Source organism: Eulemur rufifrons, chromosome 2, assembly GCF_041146395.1.
Source record: "Eulemur rufifrons isolate Redbay chromosome 2, OSU_ERuf_1, whole genome shotgun sequence".
NCBI classification, from domain to species: Eukaryota; Metazoa; Chordata; class Mammalia; order Primates; family Lemuridae; genus Eulemur; species Eulemur rufifrons.
Genome location: NC_090984.1, coordinates 98,226,149 through 98,249,414, shown reverse-complemented (window position 1 = coordinate 98,249,414; position 23,266 = coordinate 98,226,149). Strand labels below are relative to the sequence as shown.

At 34.3% G+C, this 23,266-nt stretch overlaps 1 protein-coding gene across 3 annotated transcripts in view; it reads right to left on the bottom strand.

The window, feature by feature from the left end:
• PCNX1 (pecanex 1) overlaps positions 1 to 23,266 on the bottom strand; it is a 159,144-nt gene that overhangs the window by 30,663 nt on the left and 105,215 nt on the right. For all 3 annotated transcript variants that reach the window (XM_069488441.1, XM_069488445.1, XM_069488444.1), the window contains 10 exons: positions 18,741 to 18,850; positions 18,241 to 18,346; positions 16,610 to 16,702; positions 12,957 to 13,107; positions 10,938 to 11,079; positions 10,052 to 10,229; positions 7,265 to 7,373; positions 6,370 to 6,499; positions 2,912 to 2,970; positions 954 to 1,169 (listed from right to left, as the gene is read on the bottom strand). In XM_069488441.1, coding sequence (XP_069344542.1) covers positions 954 to 1,169; positions 2,912 to 2,970; positions 6,370 to 6,499; positions 7,265 to 7,373; positions 10,052 to 10,229; positions 10,938 to 11,079; positions 12,957 to 13,107; positions 16,610 to 16,702; positions 18,241 to 18,346; positions 18,741 to 18,850 — 1,294 coding nt within the window. The remainder of the gene's footprint in view (positions 1 to 953; positions 1,170 to 2,911; positions 2,971 to 6,369; positions 6,500 to 7,264; positions 7,374 to 10,051; positions 10,230 to 10,937; positions 11,080 to 12,956; positions 13,108 to 16,609; positions 16,703 to 18,240; positions 18,347 to 18,740; positions 18,851 to 23,266) is intronic.

The following is a 23,266-nucleotide window of genomic DNA, read 5'->3' as shown; positions in this document are numbered from 1 at the left end:
GCTTTGTCAGTACATAAAATTGTGCAGGGCTGGTGGGAGGGGGAAATGGGTAGTAACTACTTAATGGGTATGGGGTTTTATTTTGGAGTGATGAAAATGCTTTGGAACTAGACAGAGGTGGTAGCTATAAAACACTGTGAATATACTAAATGCCACTGATTTTTTAATTTTAAGTGGTTAATTTTATGGTGTGTGAATTTTACTTCAATTAAAAACATTATTGAGGACAAGGGCATGGTGTCTATATGAATGTGACTTGGTTAGCTACTCTCCCTCATACAAAAATTCAGCATTCTACGCTGCTAACCATCTAACACATTTATGCCACTGGCCACAAAAGGACCAGCAAGAGGACACACACAATATAACAGAAATTCAGCATCTCCAGGAAAACAAGTCATATGATGCCATATAGTAAAAATGATTCTTCTTGGAATATGAATTTTGGGGGGAAAATCTAATAATTACTCTTTTTTTTTTTTTTTTTTTTTGTGACAGAGTCTCACTTTGTTGCCCAGGCTATAGTGAGTGCCGTGGCGTCAGCTTAGCTCACAGCAACCTCAGACTCCTGGGCTTAAGCAATCCTACTCCCGAGTAGCTGGGACTACAGGCATGCGCCACTATGCCCGGCTAATTTTTCTATATATATTTTTAGTTGTCCATATAATTTCTTTCTATTTTTAGTAGAGACGGGGTCTCGCTCTTGCTCAGGCTGGTCTCGAACTCCTGACCTTGAGCGATCCACCCGCCTCGGCCTCCCAGAGTGCTAGGATTACAGGCGTGAGCCACCGCGCCCGGCCTAATAATTACTCTTTAACAACTTTTCACACTCCACAACTCCAAAGATCTAATTTTATGACAACTTTTGATTTGAGATATAAACATATAAAACTTAAATGTCACAGGGAAAGAAAGGAAAAAAGGAAGGAAAAAAGAGTGAATGAATATCTTACCTCTGAATTCAAGTCCCCGCAGCTGGAAAGTGACCAGACCGTTGCCTATCTCTATGAGGTGTACTAACGCGTTCAGATAGTCAGAGGCAAGGATGAAACAGTCCCCGGTACTGTAGTTTCCCCACCGTCCTAGCAGCAAATCACCACAGAGACTGTGTTGCAGGGATCTAGTTAAATGCTCATAAAAGATGGAATTCAGATTGTTGTCATCTGATCCTATAAAGAAGGAATTAAAAAGAAGTTAAATTTCATCTTAAGTCCCCTTTATATCAGAAAACAAGATTTTTAAAAATATTAAAACTAACTTCCAGTTAGGGTTATAATTAATTATATTTCTTTGGCAAGGAAAGTAATATTCACACCTATAACAGTTTCTATATAAAAATGAAATACAGGATAATGGAAAGGTTTTATAATTTAGATTTAGAAGTCATATAACCTATGCTTATGGAATCTACGGTTTCCATCAATAAAAAGTAGGAATTGGATTAGATGCAATCTAAGGACTTTTCCACCTCTTTTAACAGTCCATATTATTCAATGAAATATGCCTTATAATTAAAACCATACAAGAGAAATGAAAAAGATAAAACAATTCAGAAGGAGAAGAAAAAGACTATTCGGTAAAGGAAATGGATAAAATCATGTAAGATTTGAATAAATAAGACACTCCAAAACAAAGAGAAGTTGGTCAATCAAAAAGAACCTATATATCAAGATGGCTAATACTAAACAGAAATAAACTCTATATGCAGATATAGCAGCAAAGAACCTACAAAACTGACGTTCGTGTTATCCTTAAGAAAAACATTAAGATAAAACACCACTCAATAAATGATATGGCCATCTCTAGAAGTAACCCGTACAAAGCAATAATCTGAAAAAGGGTGCCCAAAGTATAGTAATAGAGAATGGCAAAATATTTAATGCTTAATAATTATTTTAAACTCAGCCAAACCAAATAATAAAATAATGAAAGGGGAATCCCAGATTTTAATGTCAATAAAATGACTAACAATTCTACATCTGCCCATCATAAAAGTGTGTATATTAATTCAGGACATGTGCTTTTTATTATGTAGGATGGCATCATCATCACGAGAACTCCAACCCTTTATAAGCATATACCATAGCTGAAATGGTTCTTCACTTTACCAGAACATGATTATGACAGTAATTAAATCAACCTTAACCCAACTGTATGATTAAGAATCAATCTGATTCTTCTAGTTTGGTTTCTCAGATGGAAAGAGTATTTAAAGGAATTCATGAGTCAAACGCATGCAAATATTTCAGTCTATCTGGGAATAGATTTCCTTTAGTAAATTAACACATTGGAGTTCTGGTTGATATATTAATCTCTTATGGTTGGGGCAATGAGACTCACTTTTTCTCTGTCGGACTATTAGGCAGACCGACAAAATGATGTTTCCCAAATGACAAAACTAAGAACCAGATTTTAGATAATGGTACCATCACCAAAGACTCACCCACTGAAGCTCTGTCTTAAGTGGTTATTTGGCTGCCTAGATGACATCTCTGTATATAATGAACTGTATAAAATTAATATTTATCTTAACATTGAGGGAAAGGTGGAAGCAAATATATTTATAAAACATTTATCAGTATGACTGCATACCCTTCAACACATCTGACTAGTTTTACTTTAACTGTTTTCTACTTTTTAACCTATGAAAGAACGATCTTTGAATGGCATTATTTTATCCCTATCAGCACTCTCAAAATGCATTTTATAATATAAAAGATGAATATATAAATTATATGTTAATTCACATATACTTTGCTAAAATAAAACAAATAAAGAAAAAGATATTACATTTTTAAAAAATGACTATTTGGAATTCATGGAGTATTCCCAACAAGTTGGGAGTGAATATAAACATATATGTGTAAAATAAATCCTCAGACTTGCCCCCTTGCTCACAAATAGAGATTACCTGGATTTCTATCAAGCTGGGAAGCCAATCTGGTATTTGAATGATCCACTCGCTTTGTACTGAAGAGGAAAAAAATAAAACATTTTCAGCAACTTTCTTTACATTTTAAAAATGTTCAATAATTTAGAGTGAGATAGAAACTATAGGATATAGATGAAATAAATATTGCCACTTTATGAAAATCTCTGAAGAAAAATCTATGATTAGTACAATGATAAAACACCTCAATGGCACACGTTAAGGGGGAAGATTTTTTCTTCTTTCCCACCTTAACCACACATAAACATAGCAGTTTTTTCATTGCACACTGTGTAGAAAGACATCTATGAGTGTACAGTGAAAAAAAATTGACCAGGATGTAAAAATACATACTATATATGGTTCTTAACAATGAAACATTTTTTGCAAGGGGAAGGTACATCTATTAACAGCCAGTGGCACAATGTTCTTTAGAACAGTGGTTCCCAAAATGTTGTCCACAGAATCCAAGACTCTTTTAGGAAGTTTTCCAGACCAAAACTATTTTCATAATAATACAGAACTGCTATTTGCCATTTTTCACTGTGATGCCAACTGCACTGATGGTGTAAAAGCAATGGCGGTAAGACTGCCGTTGCCTGAGCATGAATCAAGACAGTAGCACCAAATCATGCTACTCTTCACTGCCACACTAGCACAATAAAGCAAACAAAACAGAAAAATCAAGTTTCATTTTAAAACATCCCTAATGAAGCAGTAAAAATTATTAATTTTATTAAATCTCAACCCCTTAGTACAGGCCTTTTTAATACTCCATATGGCAAAATGAGAAAATACACATAAAGCATTTCTGCTCCACTCTGAAATACAATAGTTCTTGTATTTCCCTTGTACAATAGTTCTTGTACAAGGGAAAACATTTATGCAAGTGTTTGAATTGCAAGCTGAACTAGCTGCTTTTGTTTCTTGGAATGCCATTTTTACTTGAATGGCTACTGGAAAAATTTTGAGATCATTCAGATAGGGGTATTTAACATATTGCTTGCACAAACAAAAAAGAAAGTGAGTCTGTCATTTCAAGAAAAACTGGCAGTATCTGTTGACAATGATAAAATTCAAGCTTTCACGCAAAAAATGAGAATTTTGGAAACTTGTATCTACCACCATGAGCTTGACAGATTCCCAATACTTAACATTTTTTTGAAATTGGCATTGATATGAATGAATATATTTTTTAAAACATTGCATAATGAAATGTGTCAATATTTGGAAGATCTTCATTACGCAGTGAAACAATATTTTCCAAATGACCAATAAATAACATTACAAAATTATGCAAGGGTAAAACATTCATTCAAAGTATAAGACAGATTAGTAAACTTTTGATGCAATATGGGTCCAAAAGTTTGTAGATACGGTTTAGATCTCACACTGCAACTAGTTTTAAGAAACTACCAGTTCTTGAGGTTTAGTGAAGGAGCAAAGAAAAACATCCACAATTATCTTAAGAGGCTACTAAAACACTTTTCTTTTCCAACTACGTATCTGTGTGTAAGGCCGGATTTCCTTCATATGCTTGAACCAAAACAACATATTACAACAGATTGAATGCAGAAGCAGATACGAGAATCCAGGGGTCTTTCAATAAGCCAGACTTTAAAAGATTTGCAAAACTATAGAACAATGCCACTCTTCTCACTAATTTTTTTTAGCAGGAGGAGAAACATAGTTGTTCTTAATTTAAAATGTTATTTATTAAAAAAAAATGTTATTTGTGCTAACATGCAATGGATATATTATTGTTATTTTAAAATTAATTAATAAAAAAAGAGCTCCAGCACCAAACAGCCTTAGGTTTGTGGAAATATGGTAGTTTCTTAGGCAACCTTTACAGACATTCTATGCAAACACAAGAAGATCCATTTTGATTTTTAAAAAGACTGGGTCTCTATGAAGGAAAAAGGAAGCAGGCAAAATAAAAAAATAATTTTAAAAAAAGAGAGACTGGTTCTTGCTATACTGTCACGCTGGAATGCAGTGGCTATTCATAGCATTCATGAGTGTGATCAGAGCACACTATAGCCTTGAACTCTTGGTAAACATTTAACATTTTTTGAATTTTTCTTTCTGCTACAGTAAATATTGGTAGAGAAAACCCATATTTAAAAAAACTCTTTGGGAGTTGGAACCCATTCTACTGAGTGAAGTATCCCAGGAATGGAGGAATAGGCACCATATATATACTCACCATCAAATTGGTTTCACTGATCATTACCTAAGAGCACATTTAGGAGTAACATTGATAGGGTGTCGCCAAGATGTGGGCGGGGGAGGGGATGGGTGTATACGTACATAATGAGTGCGATATGCACTGTCTGGGGGATGGACACGCTTGAAGCTCTGACTGGGGGAGGGGCGGAGCAAGGGCAATATACATAACCTAAACTTTTGTACCCCCACAATATGCTGAAATAAGAAAAAAAAAAAAAAAAGAAAAAAGAAAACCAACACTTTAAAAAGATACATAAAAAAACATAACAAAACAAAAAAACTCTTTGGCACTTCCAATAATTTTTAAGAGTGTAAAGTGGTTCTGAAATCAGAAAGTTTAAGAACTGTTGTTATAGAACATTATTTTGGGCTAAAAGTTTGCCCAGAAGAATAAGATATAAATAACACTGAAAATCACCAAAATGAGACACAACATCTGGTTTTACATAAAGAACCAAGGTAAATATTTCAAGCCCACAAACTAGTTCATTGTTTAAAAGATGAGATTACAGTTTTCACCTGTTAAATATGCCAATGTGTGAAAGTGTAGAGAGAAAGGCAGTCATGGAGATGGCCAGTAGAATTATAAATTTGTACAAGCTCTTTCTAAATCAATGTGTTAATACATATTAAAAGCCTTTAAAATGTTTATGCTCTACAACTCAGTAGTTATCCTTTTAGGAATTCTTCCTTAAATACAATAAAATTTGGAGAGATTACATACAAAGATGGTCACTAAGCATTAAATAAGTAGCCTAAGGAACTAAGCCTAAGTGAAGAAAACACTTCATGTACAAAGGTCGTCATTAAAAACTTTCTTCCCGAAAAAGCAGAAATAACCTATAAAAAATTTAGCTCTAGAAATAGCCAGCTATTTCTAAGAAAACTATGAAATAATTCATTATGACTATTATAATAACATTGTATAAAGTTTCAGAGTATTATTGTGAAATAATTCTCAGAAATATCACCAAAAGAAGATACAAAAATGAATATATTCAATCAAAACATTGTTTTAAAATAGTATGAGTAGAAAAAAATAATAAATAATTTTCTCCCAACTCTTCTTTTGTAGTTTACAAATTTTTAGTAAAAATAATCATTTCAACACAATTATGAACCATAAATACTTCAAATAATTATGCTATCAATAGTTTTTCCTAATAAAAAAGATAAAAATTCCTTTCCAGGTGTTTTATTCTACTCACTTATAGTCTCTCTCCCAGAATTTCACAGGTCGAACATATGAAGTGATGAATATTGCACTTCCCAGAAAGGGGTTCAGTGGAGTAGAGAAGAAGGCCGACACGACAGCCTGAATAAACAACATGGCTGAATCTATGGGAAACTGGTTAAGGAAATTAACATTCAACTGAGCACACACACACCCCAAAAAACCCAAACCAAACTGAAACAAAAAACAAAACTCATAAATACGTTTAGATTACAGCAATTAGAAAAATGAGGTTCACCAGAAGAATACAGACAGACAGTATAAGGGGTTACCAATAAAAAGACACAACAAGGTAAGTACAACGTGGTAGGATGCTTTGAAGGGGGCCAAGTAACTATTTGGTAGTATGTATTTGGTAAAAGTCTATATAACAATCTTGGGAAGAGACGGTTGGGTTCAATTTTCCAAAAGGTTAAAACTAAAATTTGCAGACACCAAAAGTACGCATTTCAACATCAGTGTTATCACTAACCCTTACCGTTATTTAGGAAATACTTTTAAGAAATGACGAGAGTAGAAAACTTTGAACAGAGTTTAATTATAATCATATTACTAAAAAAGTTTTATTCTTTATTAAAACTATTTCTAAACATATTTTGTATGTATTAGAAATCAATGAACTTTAATATTCATATATGAAAACATAAAATTTTAAATTAGCATTACTTAATTATAAAACTTTAATACTTTCCTCATATTCAGATGATCTATGAGTCATAGACACTAATACAAGTTAAACAATCGAAATCAGTATAGGTGTGGACTCAAAAGATTGTGAATTTTTGATGATTTATTACATAGCTAACTGTATTCTATGCCTATAAAGGATATGACTGTTCATTCTTATAAAACTTTTATCAGAAGGATACGGGGCACTGCAAAGGGCTGAGCAAAAGCATGGAAGGCAGAACCCCACGTAATCTGCCACGGGGCAATATAGGTATACACGAACTGCAATTTATAAAGAAGTTCCCAAAGCTGTAGGAGAAAAAGTAAAGCCATTTGTAAAAAAACTTATCATCACATATTTGAATCTGAAATGGAAAACTTGTAAAATGTATTTTCTTCCTAATAGGGAAATGACACTGAAATTATTTGCCATTTGCGTAATAGGAAAAGATATATCAACTGCCAAAACACTGCATTTATTTCTCAATAAAGACACTATTTTTAAGTAAAAACAGCTAGCTGACTTAGGAATTTGTGTTTCATCTGTTTAAAACATGCTGTGCCCTCTATTGGCAATATATTATTACTACCATAAGCAAAACAAAGAAAGGAAAGAAGCAGCAAAATAATTGTCCTTGAAAAGAACTCTAGATGTCTATAAAGCTTAAGTAATACACATATTTATTTTATCCTAAGACACATTTTCCCCAAATTTTAGTGCTTTGGAAATTGAGTATGTTTTAAATGTAATGTCAAAAGGAAAATGAAAACAGCAGTTGTAATGTAATTGTCACTGCTGGTTTGCATAAAAATGTAGTTGTGTGTTCTAGGCATGTGTTGACAACCTCAAGTGCTGTCAATAAAAACACAGTACACATTTTCATCCTAAAAATTTAATTTTGGATCTGTTATTGTTGTTGAACATGTCTTCAATACTGAAACAGAATTGCTATGTTTGTCCAAGATTGCTTCTGCATGTTAGGCAATACAAAGTCAAACTCTCAAAACAGATCATAGAATCTTAAAAGCAAGAAGTTCTGACTAATTCGGTGCCATGATTACACAACAAATACCTCATCTCTTAAAATACTTTAGCTGATTTACAAATGAATTTGTTTAACTTCCAATTAAAAAAGAAATCACAACTTCATTTGATTAGAAAATGCAGATGAACCCCAGTAGTCTCTGCCATGACTCAAAATCATGCTGGCAATCCTTGGTACTAAAGTGATCAAGATCACAGTCAGTAAAAGCAGCATTTATATCACCAAAATGCCATTATAACTACTTAAAAGCAGTGACTTAGAAAACCCTTCAGATTCTAAATGTGAAACAGACTGTATTCAAATTTTGACTGCAATATTAAAGAAAAAAATAATATGTAATTACATGAGTAAGTGGTTGGTACGTAAAAACATTTTTGTATACATTGAAGCTCAAAATGTTATTAAATCCATGGTGCATCTTACAACAATATCTTAGAATTAAAAATACATATGAAGAGATCCCTCGAAAATTACTTATTATCATAGTTAAGTTCTATCTACTGATCATGTAAAATCAAACTCCTTAAGGGGAGAGCTTTCTTTGTTTTGTTCACTGATGTAGCCCTAAGCATTTATAACAGTTCTGGAAACTAGTATGCTCTCAAAAAAATATTTAAAAATAAATGAAAGTATTAGGAAAACCCCAACTAATGCAGAGTTAAGTGTAGCAACTATATTTCAAAGATTTAGTTTATATTTTACTACAACTTTCACTTTTCCTAACCAGTAAAATAAGATGAAATACAATTTTCAATCTAAATATTAATATTTAAATCTGTGAGAAACTACATGCTTCTTTATACAAACGATTCTCTTATTAACTTTCAGGATTCCTCCTTTGGTTAATAACCACACTCATTAAAAGAGGAAATAAATGATAAAATGCACACGAATTAGTGGTTGAACAAATACAATACTGGAATATTTCAGAAGCTATTTACCACAATATGGAAAATGACTACCAATGAAACCTTATTCAGGTTAATGGTTTTCCATTTTTACTGTTCCCATCCTAGGTCAGATCTCTGTCACATCTAAATTATTGTCACAATCTCTTAAGCTGTTCTCCATACCTTTACGTTCTCTCTTCCCCAATTCATCCCAAATGTGGCTGACCAGGCTAACTTTCCTAAAATTGGATTTTCATTGTGTTTTGTAGCTGTTCATTTGCTTCAGCTCTCTGTTACCTATCAAATGGGATAATATATGTCAAAGTCCTTTGTATGTGGTCAGTGTTAACATGAAATCTAATTGCTATTTAACTTACAAATAATCTGACTGTACAAACTATTTCATTTAGAAAGGTAGTGTGGTTCAGCAAAAAGATCCTTGGATTGGGAGGCAGAAGACCCAGGTTTTATCATCTCATTTGTAAAAGGCGTAAGAACATTTATTCTCATGGATGGATAACATATATTTGAAACATTCTGTAAACTTCAGAGTATTCTGCAAATGTTACATTAGGCTAATTTCTGATTGCTCCCACCTGGCCAAAGTGTCCTCAGCATCTACTGTCTGCATTCGGCTGTCATGACGGTTATTATCCTCAGCTAGAATTTGCTCCCTCCATCTGTCCAGCAGCCCATGGCCCAATTAAATTATTACCAATTCTATTTCTAAAATTATTCAAAACTATACCCCATTTGGAAGATTCATTTAAAAAAATATACTTATTAATGTTTCTCTCATCTTTATCTTTCTATGGAATTTAATCTTATCTTCCTAGCTGTCGTAAGAAATATATCTTTTTTATGAATCGCAGTGACTAGCATTGTTTAGGGATTCTAACATGCTCCTAAACAACTGGTTGACTGAAGAGAGATATTACTTCCTTAAAAGATAATAAAAACAACGAAATATAAGCATAATCCTCATTAAAAAGCATATTACTTAAGGAGGTAATTTTTATAGATAAGGATATTCCTTTCAGTGATAAATTACCTTGTGGAAGAGTATGGACATGAAGAAGAGATCCAAAAGCATGGTCTCTGAAAAGGCTTCATAGTCAAATTTGAAAAAGAGCACAGTAAAGATGACTGTGACATATTGATATGTAGGGCTGCTAAACGAGGATCGTAGCAACTTCAAACCAGCAATGGTGATCATTAAAGCACCTAATCTATGATAGAAAGAAAGCACAAATCATGAACTCATGACTGAAAACATTAGAAAATTTACTAATTTTAGAAAAATAACCACAGAATTTACTAACCTTACAATATATAGATCAAATTTCAGTTTCTAAAAATGATTTATATAGCTAAGCAAATCAGATCCTGAAAGAATCTTAGTATAATATTCCCTTTTAATAGTATTATGATTCTTATCCTTTATATGAATAAGCATATTTTAAAAATAGTATTGTAAATCTGACATCTGGTTCGCTAGTTTCTCAGTATTTCTACTGCTTCAACATTAATTGCACCTAGCACATGAAACACACACACCAACGCTTACTCAACAACATGTACATACTCCAGTGGGTAGTCGCGTAGGATGACCATGGAGGCAAGTAACCACCTATATAGTATAAAAGATAGCCATCTATCAAACTTGCCATCTAATATTAAAAATTAACCTTACTACATAAATGTCCTCTCATAAAATATCAATTGGCGATGAGATGTATGGGATAATGAATATGCCAATGGCAGAAACAGATGTTTAAAAAAGGGAAGACAAAGACAAAAATCTCACCTGAATTTTTAAACTCAGAGTGCCTTGCTCCAGAAAGACAATGATTATTTGATATTTGATCAAAACTTTAAAACATTGTTTATGACATCTTCCAATAGTCAGGCTTAGATTACAGAATTATTGTACTTACTCTGTATCCAGTTTTTTTGGACTAGCAATTTTCTCTGCACTGCTACTAAGTTCATTAAGGACAATCAATGGATAGATGATATTCTTCTCCACAAAAAGAAGCCACACATGAAGTTTCTCAAACCACATCATAGTGGCTGCATCTAACAGGGCAATATAAGTCAAGAAGACCACATGTTATCTAACATATACAGTAGTTTAGGTAATGTGATGAGAAAGGAAAATCTTATCACTTAAATTTAGTTCTATACTATAAATTAAAATTTATGTAAAGAATCTAGTACTTCAATTGTCAACTTCCATGAGCTTTGAAACACTTAAAAATATGCAACTTAGACATGACTTACATTTAGAATTCTTGAAACCTCAGTTCTTAACCATAACTTTTCTCATTTATGCTTATAGCTTATGGAGAAAAGGATACTGATTATTAGACTGCTCTTCCCCCCCAAAAAAATAAATGATATACTAAATAATCTGTTTTTAAAATGCTAAGATATATGTACATAGTTGCAAACACATATACATATAAGATATACTATCTCAGAATAAATATAAAATATGCTATGATTTGAATTCACATACTTCATAAAAGTCATTTTCATTGCCAATAATATTTTTTCTAATACTTCAATATTATTTTATTGGAGAATGTGTCTGGGATAAAATAAAACATTTAAAACATGGTTCTTCGGCTATTTGAAAACAGTCACTTACCTGGAAGTTCTTTTGGAAGTTCTCTAATGAATAATATTTTTTCTTTCAATTGCTAAAAACAGTATGATGAAAAAAAAAACAACTTTGCTATTACCTAGTACTATTAATAAGTCAAAAATGTTATGATGATTCAAAATTTATAAAAATTTAGACTAAATGTTCTGTAAAGATCAAAAATAAACAATATAATCAATAATTTAATGAAAATTGCTGATCTTTAAGACAAACTAGATATACTTGCTATCATTTATATATGAAAACAATACTAATAGTTCACTGTCAAAAAAAATCTCATACTGAGTTATTTTCCTGATGGCAGAAATGGGCCAGTACATATTCTTATACAGTTTCATGTCATTTTTCCTTATTAAATGAACACAAATTTTGTAAAAGGTCTACCAGAGTTATTACTGCAACCTACAAATTACTGTTTGTTTATCTCTCCAAGATTAAACTGGTGATCAAGATTACAGTAACATGATGTTTCAATCAATTTCACTAAAAGGCCCAGGAAATTTCCTTTGTGAATGCAATTGAGTAATTTACTCTCTTTACAGTAATTCACTAACTGTGGGAAAAGTCTGAGGGGAAAAAATAGCTTATTCAATCACTGTTATATAATAAATGATATAGGTATGAACTTTATTTCCCTAAAATGAGGAAGTAATAGTATATTACAGGTCATGGGGCCAATGAACAAGAACTGAATACTTAACAACGGGAAAGAAAAGTCAGTGTTTGCAGTGGCCAGGAAAAAGCTTGCCAAGTGGACTGGCCTTCTATCTCTTTTTGAGTCATTTTTACACTTCATCCCAAATCTGAACTAATAATGACAATTACAAAATGTTTTAACTTCTTTTCATTTTATACATTTTTTTATACTCCTCTCTGGTAGGACACAGTGTCTCTGGTAGAAACAGGACCAAAGACTTTTCTTTTCTCCCTGTGATTTAAGGATCGCGTTGCCTGTATATGACAACAACAACAAAAAAAGCCTTATTGGGGGAAGTGAAGGGTCATGACAGAGAAGTCACAGACACACACGAGGAGTCAGCAATGAGAGATCTGTGCAGACCAATTTAGAGAAGAAGTGAGTTTTTTCTGTGGAAAATTGGCATTGTACTTCAGCTGAAATTAGAGCATCCTGCAAGAGATTTGACTCATTTACAGCTTGAAACCTAAGTATAAAACATGTAAGCCAAAGTCTTGATGATACTTATTGAACTCAACATATATTGAACTATCAGCATAATAGGGGAAAAAGTCATAGTATTAAAAGAAAGAGAGCTACTGATATACTTACTTCGAACTTCATATTGATTATACTCCACTGTCTTTAGCAGAGGATGAGAGAAACAGTGCCACGGTAGTTGTTTTCTAACTTGAGGCAGTACGTAATGGGTTACAAACCCCACAAAGCCAACCAATGCATACAACACATACTTGAGAGCAGGCTAAAAAAATAAGTACAAAAAACTGAAAAAATTAGGAGTGATTTTGAGAATCATTGTAGAACTTCAAATTTGTCAGTTTAATTTTCCATTTGATAATGAAGAGCAAAAAGAATTTTAGAATCTAAAAACCAAACATTTTTCTACAGTTAACATTTCTATATTATGCATTTTTTCCTGATTAAATCAGTCTTGAAAGTTAGTGGCTGTTCATATATCACAGATATTTTAAAATGCGTTAACTACTTTCTTTGGTGTCTCACGCTACTGTATATGATGAGAGAGTGGCCTGAGTTATATTGCTTTCTACCATAAGAATGTTCTACATGACATTCAGAGCAATGTATTGTTTTAAACAGTAAAGATCAAGGACGTGGACTATGGCAGGGTCTGCCAGGAACAGTCAGCTGCATATACTGGTTCACAGAACGTGGCTTGGCACACGGCTACATGCCTGACCCAAGGCGTGGAGGCCCAGGCCCCCTAGAGCCACCAGCCACGGTCACTGAGGTGGTGTCATCCACGGGCATCACTGATGAACACATCACAGCCGTCAAGAGCCCAGCCTCTTTCCTGCCACCCTTCACGCTTCCCAGGAGGGTTGTCTGCTCCTTCCTCAACTACACTGCCAATTACAACAGCCTAGAAGCTTGATGCACACTGTTGTAAACACACAGGGCAGAGACCATTTGTTTGTGACTATGAAGGGTATGGCAAGGCTTTCAGCAGAGACAATCATCTGAGTCATCACATCCTGACTCATACTGAAGAACGGCCATTTGTTAGAAGGGTAACACATCTTAAAATTTCTCTTCCCTACTACCACCAATACCCAAGTATATCAACTGGCCCAAGGACTGGCCCAGCTGGACCCAATACCACCAGTGCTCATGTATGCTGCCCAGCAGCCCGAGGACTAGCACACCCAATGCACTGCTGCCACCACTAGTGCCCGAGGACCAGCCCACCTGGCATCCCCATCCCAAGCAAGCCTTGCCACTGCCTTCGTTAACAAACACAGCCTAAGCCACTGAGGAACTCACAGACACCACTGACACTAATTACAGCCTTAGAAATCACGGGGACACATTACTGCACCCCCCCCAGAAGCAAAGCCAATGCATCCTGCCCAACCAACATCATAGATACATCTACAGGAGAAAGTTTTTCCCTAAAAAAGATAATCCATAAAATTGGAAAAAGCAACTGTTACAAATCACAAACAGATACAATGGTAAGGACACAAGAAACATAAAAAGGCAAGAAAATGTGACACCTCCAAAGGAACATAATAATTCTCCAGTGAAAGACCTCAAAGAAAAGGAAATACATTAAATGCCTAAAATGGATTCAAAATAATGATATTTTATCTCACAAAATAATTCAGTGAGATAAAAGAGAACATAGGTAAATAATACAAAGAAATCAGGAAAAAAAAATTATGATCTGGCTGGGCGCGGTGGCTCACGCCTGTAATCCTAGCACTCTGGGAGGCGGAGGTGGGAAGATCGCTCAAGGTCAGGAGTTCAAGACCAGCCTGAGCAAGAAAGAGAGACCCCATCTCTACTAAAAATAGAAAGAAATGATCTGGACAGCTAAAAATATATATAGAAAAAAAAATTAGCCGGGCATGGTGGCACATGCCTGTAGTCCTAGCTACTCGGGAGGCTAAGGCAGGAGGATTGCTTAAGCCCAGGAGTTTGAGGTTGCTGTGAGCTAGGCTGATGCCACTGCACTCTAGCCCGGGCAACAGAGTGAGACTCTGTCTCAAAAAAAAAAAAGTCATGATCTAAGTGAGAACGTCAACAAAGAGATATTATAAAAAAGAACCAAATAGAAATTCTGTAACTGAAGAGTTCAATGAGTAAAATAAAATGTAATTAAGAGCGCCAACAACAGACTAGACCAAGAAGAAAGAATTTCTAAATTTGAACACAAATGTTTTAAAATAACCACGTAGTAAAAAAAAAAGAATAAAAAAATAAAGAAAGCCTACATGATACATGCAAAACTAAAAAACTAACAGATATTCAAATTTTGTCCAGATGGAAGGAATGGACAAAGGAATAGAAAGACTACTCAATGAAATAATGACTGAAAACCTCCAAGTCTTGCAAGAGATACAGACGACCAGATACAAGAAGCTCAAAGATTCCCAAATATTATACGTGCACCCACACAGGTCTTCTCCAAGGCATATTATAGTCAAATTGTCAAAAGTCAAAGACAAAGGGAGAATTCTAAAAATAGCAATAGAAAAGCATCAAGTCACATACAAGGGAATGACCACAACACTAACAGCAGATTTTTCAGCAGAAGCCCTACAAACCATGTGGAAATACGGATCTACACAAAAGAATGGGGGAGCACTAAACATGGTAATTACAAGGCCTCCAGATGAGAGGAACTGTGCTTGAGGAACTGTACATAAGGAACAACACCTGAGGACCCTCACCCATTCCCAAACCTTTAGATAAGGTTCTAGACCTCCAACTGTATTGGAATGAGATTTTTAGAGGTTTTATGAGGGGATAAGTGCATTTTGCATAAGGGAGGATGACAGTCACTGAGGCCAGAGGGTGAGCTGTGGTTGTCGGCCTCTGAAATGGTCCCCATGATCCTTGCCTCCTGGTGTTTACACTTGCGTATATTCTCTTCCCACAATGTACCAGGGTTGATATAAGTTGCCAACACAGTATGGAAGAAGTGGTGGATGTCACTTCCAATATCAGGTTATAAGGGAGTGCAGCTTCTGTCTTGGGGTTTCACTCTCCAGGGTCACTTGCTCTGGTGGAAATCTGCTGTCATTTTGTGACGACGCTCAGGCAGCGTATGCTGAGAACCACATGGAGGGGAACTGAGGTCTCTGGCCAATAGTCAGAATGAACTGAGGCCTGTAAATAATGAACCTCGGATGACTGCAGCATCATGAAAGATCCTGAGCTAGAATCATCCAGATAAGCCAATTCCAGATTCATGGCTCAGAGAAACCGTAAGAAAATTAATATTTTTTTTGATAAAACCAAATAAAAAGTCACATATTTCAGCATTATGGACAAACATTACTATCAGATTAGAAATGAATCCAAACAAAGTTATAGTCATGCATCATTTAGAGACAGGATACATTCTGAGACTATGTTAGGTGATTTCGTCATTATACAAACATCAGAGTGTACTTACACAAACCTAGACAGTGTAGCCTCCTACACACCTAGGTCTATGGTATAGCCTGCTGCTCCTAAGTGATAAGCATGTACAGTGTGTTACTGTGCTGAACACTGCAGGCAGCTGTAACACAATGTAAGTATTTGTGTATCTAAACATAGCAAACATACAGTTAAAGTATGGTATACAATATTTAAAAAATGGTACACATATAAGACAGTTCAATTATAATCTTATGGGACCGCCATCATATATGTAGTCTGTAGCTGACTGACATGTTGTTATGCAGGGCAAGACTGTATTTTCCCCCAATTGAAAGAACAAAATTATTCTTTACCTGCAATGCTGTGAAGACTGTGCTTACATGAATAGCAAAATACAGCACACCAATTACAATGCACACTACTAGGTCAGACTGTAAACGCTCACCCTGTTGAAAAAAAAAAGAATTACCAAACAATTACATTAAAATTTTTAAAAATCTTTTCTTTATTCCAAACTAGCAAAATTTAAGAAATAATTTTACAATGATACTCTGTAAACTTCTAGATATTTCTTACACATAATAATTAAAAACATTAAATATTACTTTCTTGTTCAATTTCCTCATATTTTGGTATTGTACTGCAATACAAAGGAAACCAAACAATTTATCCAGTTCTGCTAGCTGTATAACATAGTGCAATTACAATGAAGATTTTTATTCCCCCATTGGTCTGTAAGTTTCACTTTTACATAGAGGAAAAGGATGTAAGTTGCTATAACATTTTTTAGAATTTTTTTTTTTTTTTGAGACCAGGTTTCACTATGTTGCCCAGGCTGGAGTGCCATGGCTATTTACAAGTGTGACCATAGCATATTATAGCCCAGAACTCCTGGGCTCAAGCGATCCTCCTGCTTCAGCTAGATGGGACTACACAGTGTGCCACTGTGCCTGGTCATAGTGTCATTTATAGGGGTTTATTCCTTTGGATAAGTTATGTTTTCATTGGTCTTTTGAAACATTAAAACTGCATATGTCATATTTTACTTACTAGATTTTGGTTTTCAGTGGTTATAGCAAAAACCAGAAACCTCAATATCTTTGGTTATCAGTTGATCCAGATTTATGCTTATAAGCTAGATTCAGACTATACTACTGCATTTAACATGAAATATGCTTTGCTAACATGGAAACTAAAGTCAGAAAACAAGTTTGTTTAAATTATATCTTGAGGTAGTTTTGAATTAATAAAGTTTTCTAAAAAATATGTAAATAGCTCAAGTTCACTGAAAGTAAATGTTATCTCTAACTCAACACATATACATTTAGTTTTTCACAAATGGAAATAATCTAAAATCTGAGAAAATGATGTTTTATATTTTGTTCTATAAAACAGACATGAATCTATAGAACTCATTTTTAAACAATGACTAAAAGAATACAGGCCAAAATTATAATTCACTAAATTAGAAATTTTTTAAAATTATTACATTTACTTAACTATATTATGTTAATACAGGTTAGTGTTCTTTCTGTTCAAACTGGGAACACACAAACTTTCAGACTGCTCTTGAGAAATAAAACATTCTAAAACACTAGTAAATGACTTATAAAGACATAGTTTTTATCAACAAGAACAATGCCAACAAAATAAATGTAATTTATGTTAACACTGATCTTTCAGTTCCTAGTCTAAACTGATTAGGAATAAAAAGTCTATGCCACTGAAATTACTTAATTTCACCTGACCTAAAAATAAATGTTTAGCATATTGGTCTACATAGAAACCAAGTTTGAGGAATGAGCATTTCTTATATGTTAAAATTTGGAATAAAGGCAATCAACAATGTACAACTAATCTTATTAAATATAACCATATATATTTTCCCCCAATTACTAAAAATTCCCAAAAAGTGTTCATTTTATAACATGATCAACCATCTAAAATTTAAGTCTTTTTGGTGATTCTAAAAGCTAAAACTTACAACAGAATTTCTAAGTTTTTCAGGCAGTGGATCTTTTACTTCAGATAGAGGGTCTTCTGGATTTTTCTCTTCTGTTTTTGGAAAAATCTTGGATTGCACCAAAGAACTTTACATTAAAAAAATTAAGAGAAAATAATTAATAGAAAATACATACATAATCTGAAAACCAGTAATTCAAATGGCAAATAAAGATGACAGAAAACCAAGCGATCCAAATATATTTACTCATTAACAAATGATAAATTCCAAAATGTTTAAGATATCATAAATAAGCATAGAGTGAAAATATTTTTATTAAATATAGTTTCAATACTTGGGAGGGAAAAAACTAACAAACACTGATCAGAATGACCCAAAGTTAATGTATTTTGAAATTTAATCTAGATTAAGCCAAATGGCACTTTGGAAAGGCATTGGGAAAAAGGTATCTTGGAAATTGTTTGAAGGAAATGCTGACATATTTAAATTTCTTTAATTCAATAGCAATTGATTTCACTTACAAAAGTACAGATGGATCACTGCTTTGTCGACTGAGATGATAGGATACTGCCACTAACAAACCACAAAAAACGGAGAAAAGTACTGGAATATGCTGGCCATCCCAAGAATCCTATTAAAAAAAAATTTAACAGAATAGTATGCTTCTAATTTATAATCTATCATATAATCCTTTTATGCCAATATTTCCAGAAAACAATGAAATCAAATTCAACAAAAAATTTTTGCCACATTATTAATTGCATTTGATTCCAGAAAAATTTAGACTTATTATTTTCTGATGAGCTAGAATCTACCTTCTAGATTTCCTTTGGTACTAAAGCTTCAGATTTCTTTGGGTAAGAAAGCTCTAGTCATACGGTAGGAATATTTTCCTTCTGATGCATGTTGCTACCAGTTCTTTCAGATTTTAAGTGGTATTAATTTTACAATAAACTGTGCACTCCTTTGTGAAGAATAAAATAATAGTATATAAATATTGTATAATATTATATATAATAATGGTAGGAAAAGTCAACTGTTTCCTAAATGAATGACTGCATAGTCCCAGAAGGAAATAATATAAATGCTAGCTTCCAAGGCCAACAAACATGTGGCTATGCCATGTTGGCTCTGCTCGCTGTAGTATCTCTAAGGTCTATTAGCATAAAACGTGGCACAGAGTGAATCATACTGTTAACAGGAATAGTTAACAGTTCTTGAGTCTGTCCTGTGAGGTAGACACCATTCTAATCCTTCATCTTTCTCTGGGGATTTGGAAAGGAAAAATTGTATGAGTAGGGAACCAAATGGCAGTTTTTAATAAAATTTGCCCTTTTTCCCCCACTTAAAAATAGTCAGAACATAAACATTTTTAATGCCTAAATCAAAACCTTATTACCATCGTATTGAACAGTATTTGTAGAGCCACATTCTTAGATCTTTGTAAGTATTCCCTAAATAATTTTTACCATAACTCTTGGAAATGTGCACTATTACTCCCCAATTCATAGAAGAAAAAGAGAAAGTGAACCCCTCACATGTCTGAATGTACTGAAAAAAAAAGTTAAACATGTCAAGAGTTTGAGAATGAAAAGAAATAAATATATAAGAAAACAAAGGAGAAAACAAAATATAGGTAGGAAGAGCATTTGCACAGTGATAATAAGGCGGCAGGTAAGAGACGCTGTGTGTGTGGTAGAGGCTGGGGTGGGGAGACAGAAAGTCAAGCCTACAATTTCCATAAAGGGCAGTCCATGGATACTGCTTAAAACTTAAGAAAATACCAGAAATAGAAATAAAAGTTAGGTATATATGTGGAGGTAAATACCAAAAGAATCAGCCCAAATGGTTGAGAGTAAAAAGTCTAAGGAAGGCAGCAAGGTAAAAAGGGTAGGAGATTGCTGTTTCTGGTAATAAGTCTTATAGAACTATTTGACTATAAATTATCTGCATGTATAACTTTGATAAAATTTAAACAAACAAAAAAAAAAGATAGGCAGTATAACCACTTTCAAAAACTGGCAATTCATTTCTAGGTATTTGGCCAACAGAAATGAAAACACATGTCCACATAAAGACATACAAAAGAATGTTCCTAACAGCCTTATTCATAATAACCCTAAACTGGAAACAATTCAAATATCCATCATTAAGACAGCAGATAAACTGTAATATACTCATACAATGGGGGCAAGAGGGATTTAAAACTAAATGGAATACTCCTCCAATAAAAAGAAACAAATTCCTGCTACACACCGTGTGGATGACTTTCAATAGCGTCATCATACTGAACAAAATATATCAGATACAAAACAGTACATACAGTATGATTCCATTTATGCGAAGTTCAAGAACTGCAAACCTAATCTACAGTGAAGGAAGTAAGAACAGTAGATGGCAGAGAAGGTAGGAAGTCATACAAGGAAGTTTCTGGAGTGATGGAACTATTTCATAGCTTAATAAGGGTGTAGATGACACAGGTATATGCATTTGTCAAAACTTATCAAATTGTATACTTAAGATATGTGGATTTCACTGGTATGTAAATTTTGTCTCAATTAAAATAAAATAAAATGAGTATTTAGGGGGAAAAAAACAAAAGATGCCTGCCTTTATTTGACAAATACTTGACACCACTTAGTATTCTTAGACAAAAGAAGAGCATTCTTAAGGTTATCTCAAAATGACTTGTTTATTTAATTTAGGTTAAGAATTGAGAATTATCATATATTATTAACAGAAGCCATTCATGAACACCTCCTGTTGTCTGTGCCCCCTGCCCTCTACTTCATGTTGAAATCCAAACCCCCAAAGCGATGGTATTATGAAGTGGCACCTTGAAGGTAAGAAGGTTGTTAAGGGTAGAGCCCTCATGATTGGGATTGGTGTCATTATAAAAGGAACCTCAGAGAGCTCTCCAGTCCTCTTTTTGCCATGTAAGCATACAAGAAGTCAGCTGTTTGCAACCTGGAAGATAGTCCTCACCAGAACCTGACCATGCCAGCACTCTAATCTCTGACTTCCAGCCTCAAGAACTGTACTGCTATTTATAAGTCACCTAGTCTGTGGTACTTTGTTATTAAGATAACAGCCTGGGCCAGGTGCGGTGGCTCACGCCTGTAATCCTAACACTCTGGGAGGTGGAGGCCGGTGGATGGCTTGAGGTCAGGAGTTCGAGACCAGCCTGAGCAAGAGCGAGACCTCGTCTCTACTAAAAATAGAAAGAAAACTAAAACATATATAGAACTAAACTATTTGGCAAACTAAAATATATATAGAAAAAATTAGCCAGGCATGGTGGCGCATGCCTGTAGTCCCAGCTACTTGGGAAGCTGAGGCAGTAGGGCTGCTTAAGCCCAGGAGTTTGAGGTTGCTGTGAGCTAGGCTGACGTCACGGCACTCACTCTAGCCCAGGCAACAGAGCGAGACTCTGTCTCAAAAAAAAAAAAAAAAAAAAAAAAGATAACAGCCTGAACTAAGAAACCTCCCTAATTTACAAATTATACATAAACAAGTTGATAGTAACTACTACTTCTATTGAATCACTAACTAGAAAAACAAAAAGGAAAACAAAACTCAAGTACCTCTGAGTTGTTAATGAATTCTGTCTGATTCAGAAGTGGGACACGGACAGAAATTACGGAAAACAAAACCGTTTATGGAAGCTGACCTAGGTCAAAAGATTAAAAGGTGGGTTTATTTTACCCACTGTTGTGGGCCCTGATTTCCTCCAAGGTCTAAACGTTTTTACTTTATTACATAACGGCCCTAATCTCCAAAGAGTATGAAAACACCTGAAATGTTTACACATGTTAATAGAATATACTAGAGTGGTCTTAAAGAAAAATATTTAGCTTTTAAGGAACTATGTATGCATCCTGCTAAAAAGTTCAAGGAGGCTGTGTGCAGTGGCACACACCAGTAATCCTACCACTCTGAGAGGCTGAGGCAGGAGGATCGCTTGAGGCTGGAAGTTTGAGACCAGCTTGGGCAACATAGTAAGACCCTATCTCTATTTAAAAAAATTAACAAAAAAAGTTCAAGGAAAAACAAGAACAAAAGGAAAGCAGATGTCAAACAGACATAAAAGCCTATTTTAATGAATAGATGAAAAGAAAAATTAAACCATTCCTAAAGGTACCCAATAAAGTCCCTAATCATTCTAACTGTCCAGAAGTAACCACTATTTTAAATTTCTTATGTATTAATTCTATAAGTATCCTATCCTATTATTCTGTAAATATCTACAAAACTTCATGTGCACTTTAAAAAAATAGCACAAAGGAAACATCAATTTTGGGCATACTGCTCTCCCTTTTAAAGAAAAAAAAAAAGCCAACAGTATGTCTCAGAAATCACACCACACTTAGCATGTAAAAAATGTATTTTCTTCTTTTTCATGACTGGATAGCATTCCTTTGTATAGCTATATGATAATTGATTTGACCAGTCATGAATGACGGCTATTAGGTCATTCTCAGCTTTTTAAAATATTTTTATTTTATTTTTTTAGAAACAGGGTCTTGCTCTGTCACCCAGGCTAGAATGCAATGGCACAAACATAGCTCACCATAGCCTCAAACTCTTGTCAAGTGATCCTCCTGCCTCAGCCTCCCGAGTAGCTGGGACTATAGGTGTACAATAAAATGCCTAGTTAATCTTTTTTATTTATTTATTTATTTTTAAAATATTAGTTAATGACTGTAGTGGTGGTTTGTTTTTTTTTTTTTTTGGAGACAGAGTCTCGCTTTGTTGCCCGGGCTAGAGTGAGTACCGTGGCATCAGCCTAGCTCACAGCAACCTCAAATTCCTAGGCTCAAGCGATCCTCCTGCCTCAGCCTCCCGAGTAGCTGGGACTACAGGCATGCGCCACCATGCCCGGCTAATTGTTAATCTTTTTTATTTTTATTTTTTCAGAGGCAGGGTCTTGCTATGTTGCCTAGACTGGTCATCAAGCAATCCTCCACCTCAGCCTTCTAAGCAATTGGGATTATAAGCATGACCCACCATGCCTGGCTCATTACAAGCTTTTTACTGTTACAAACAC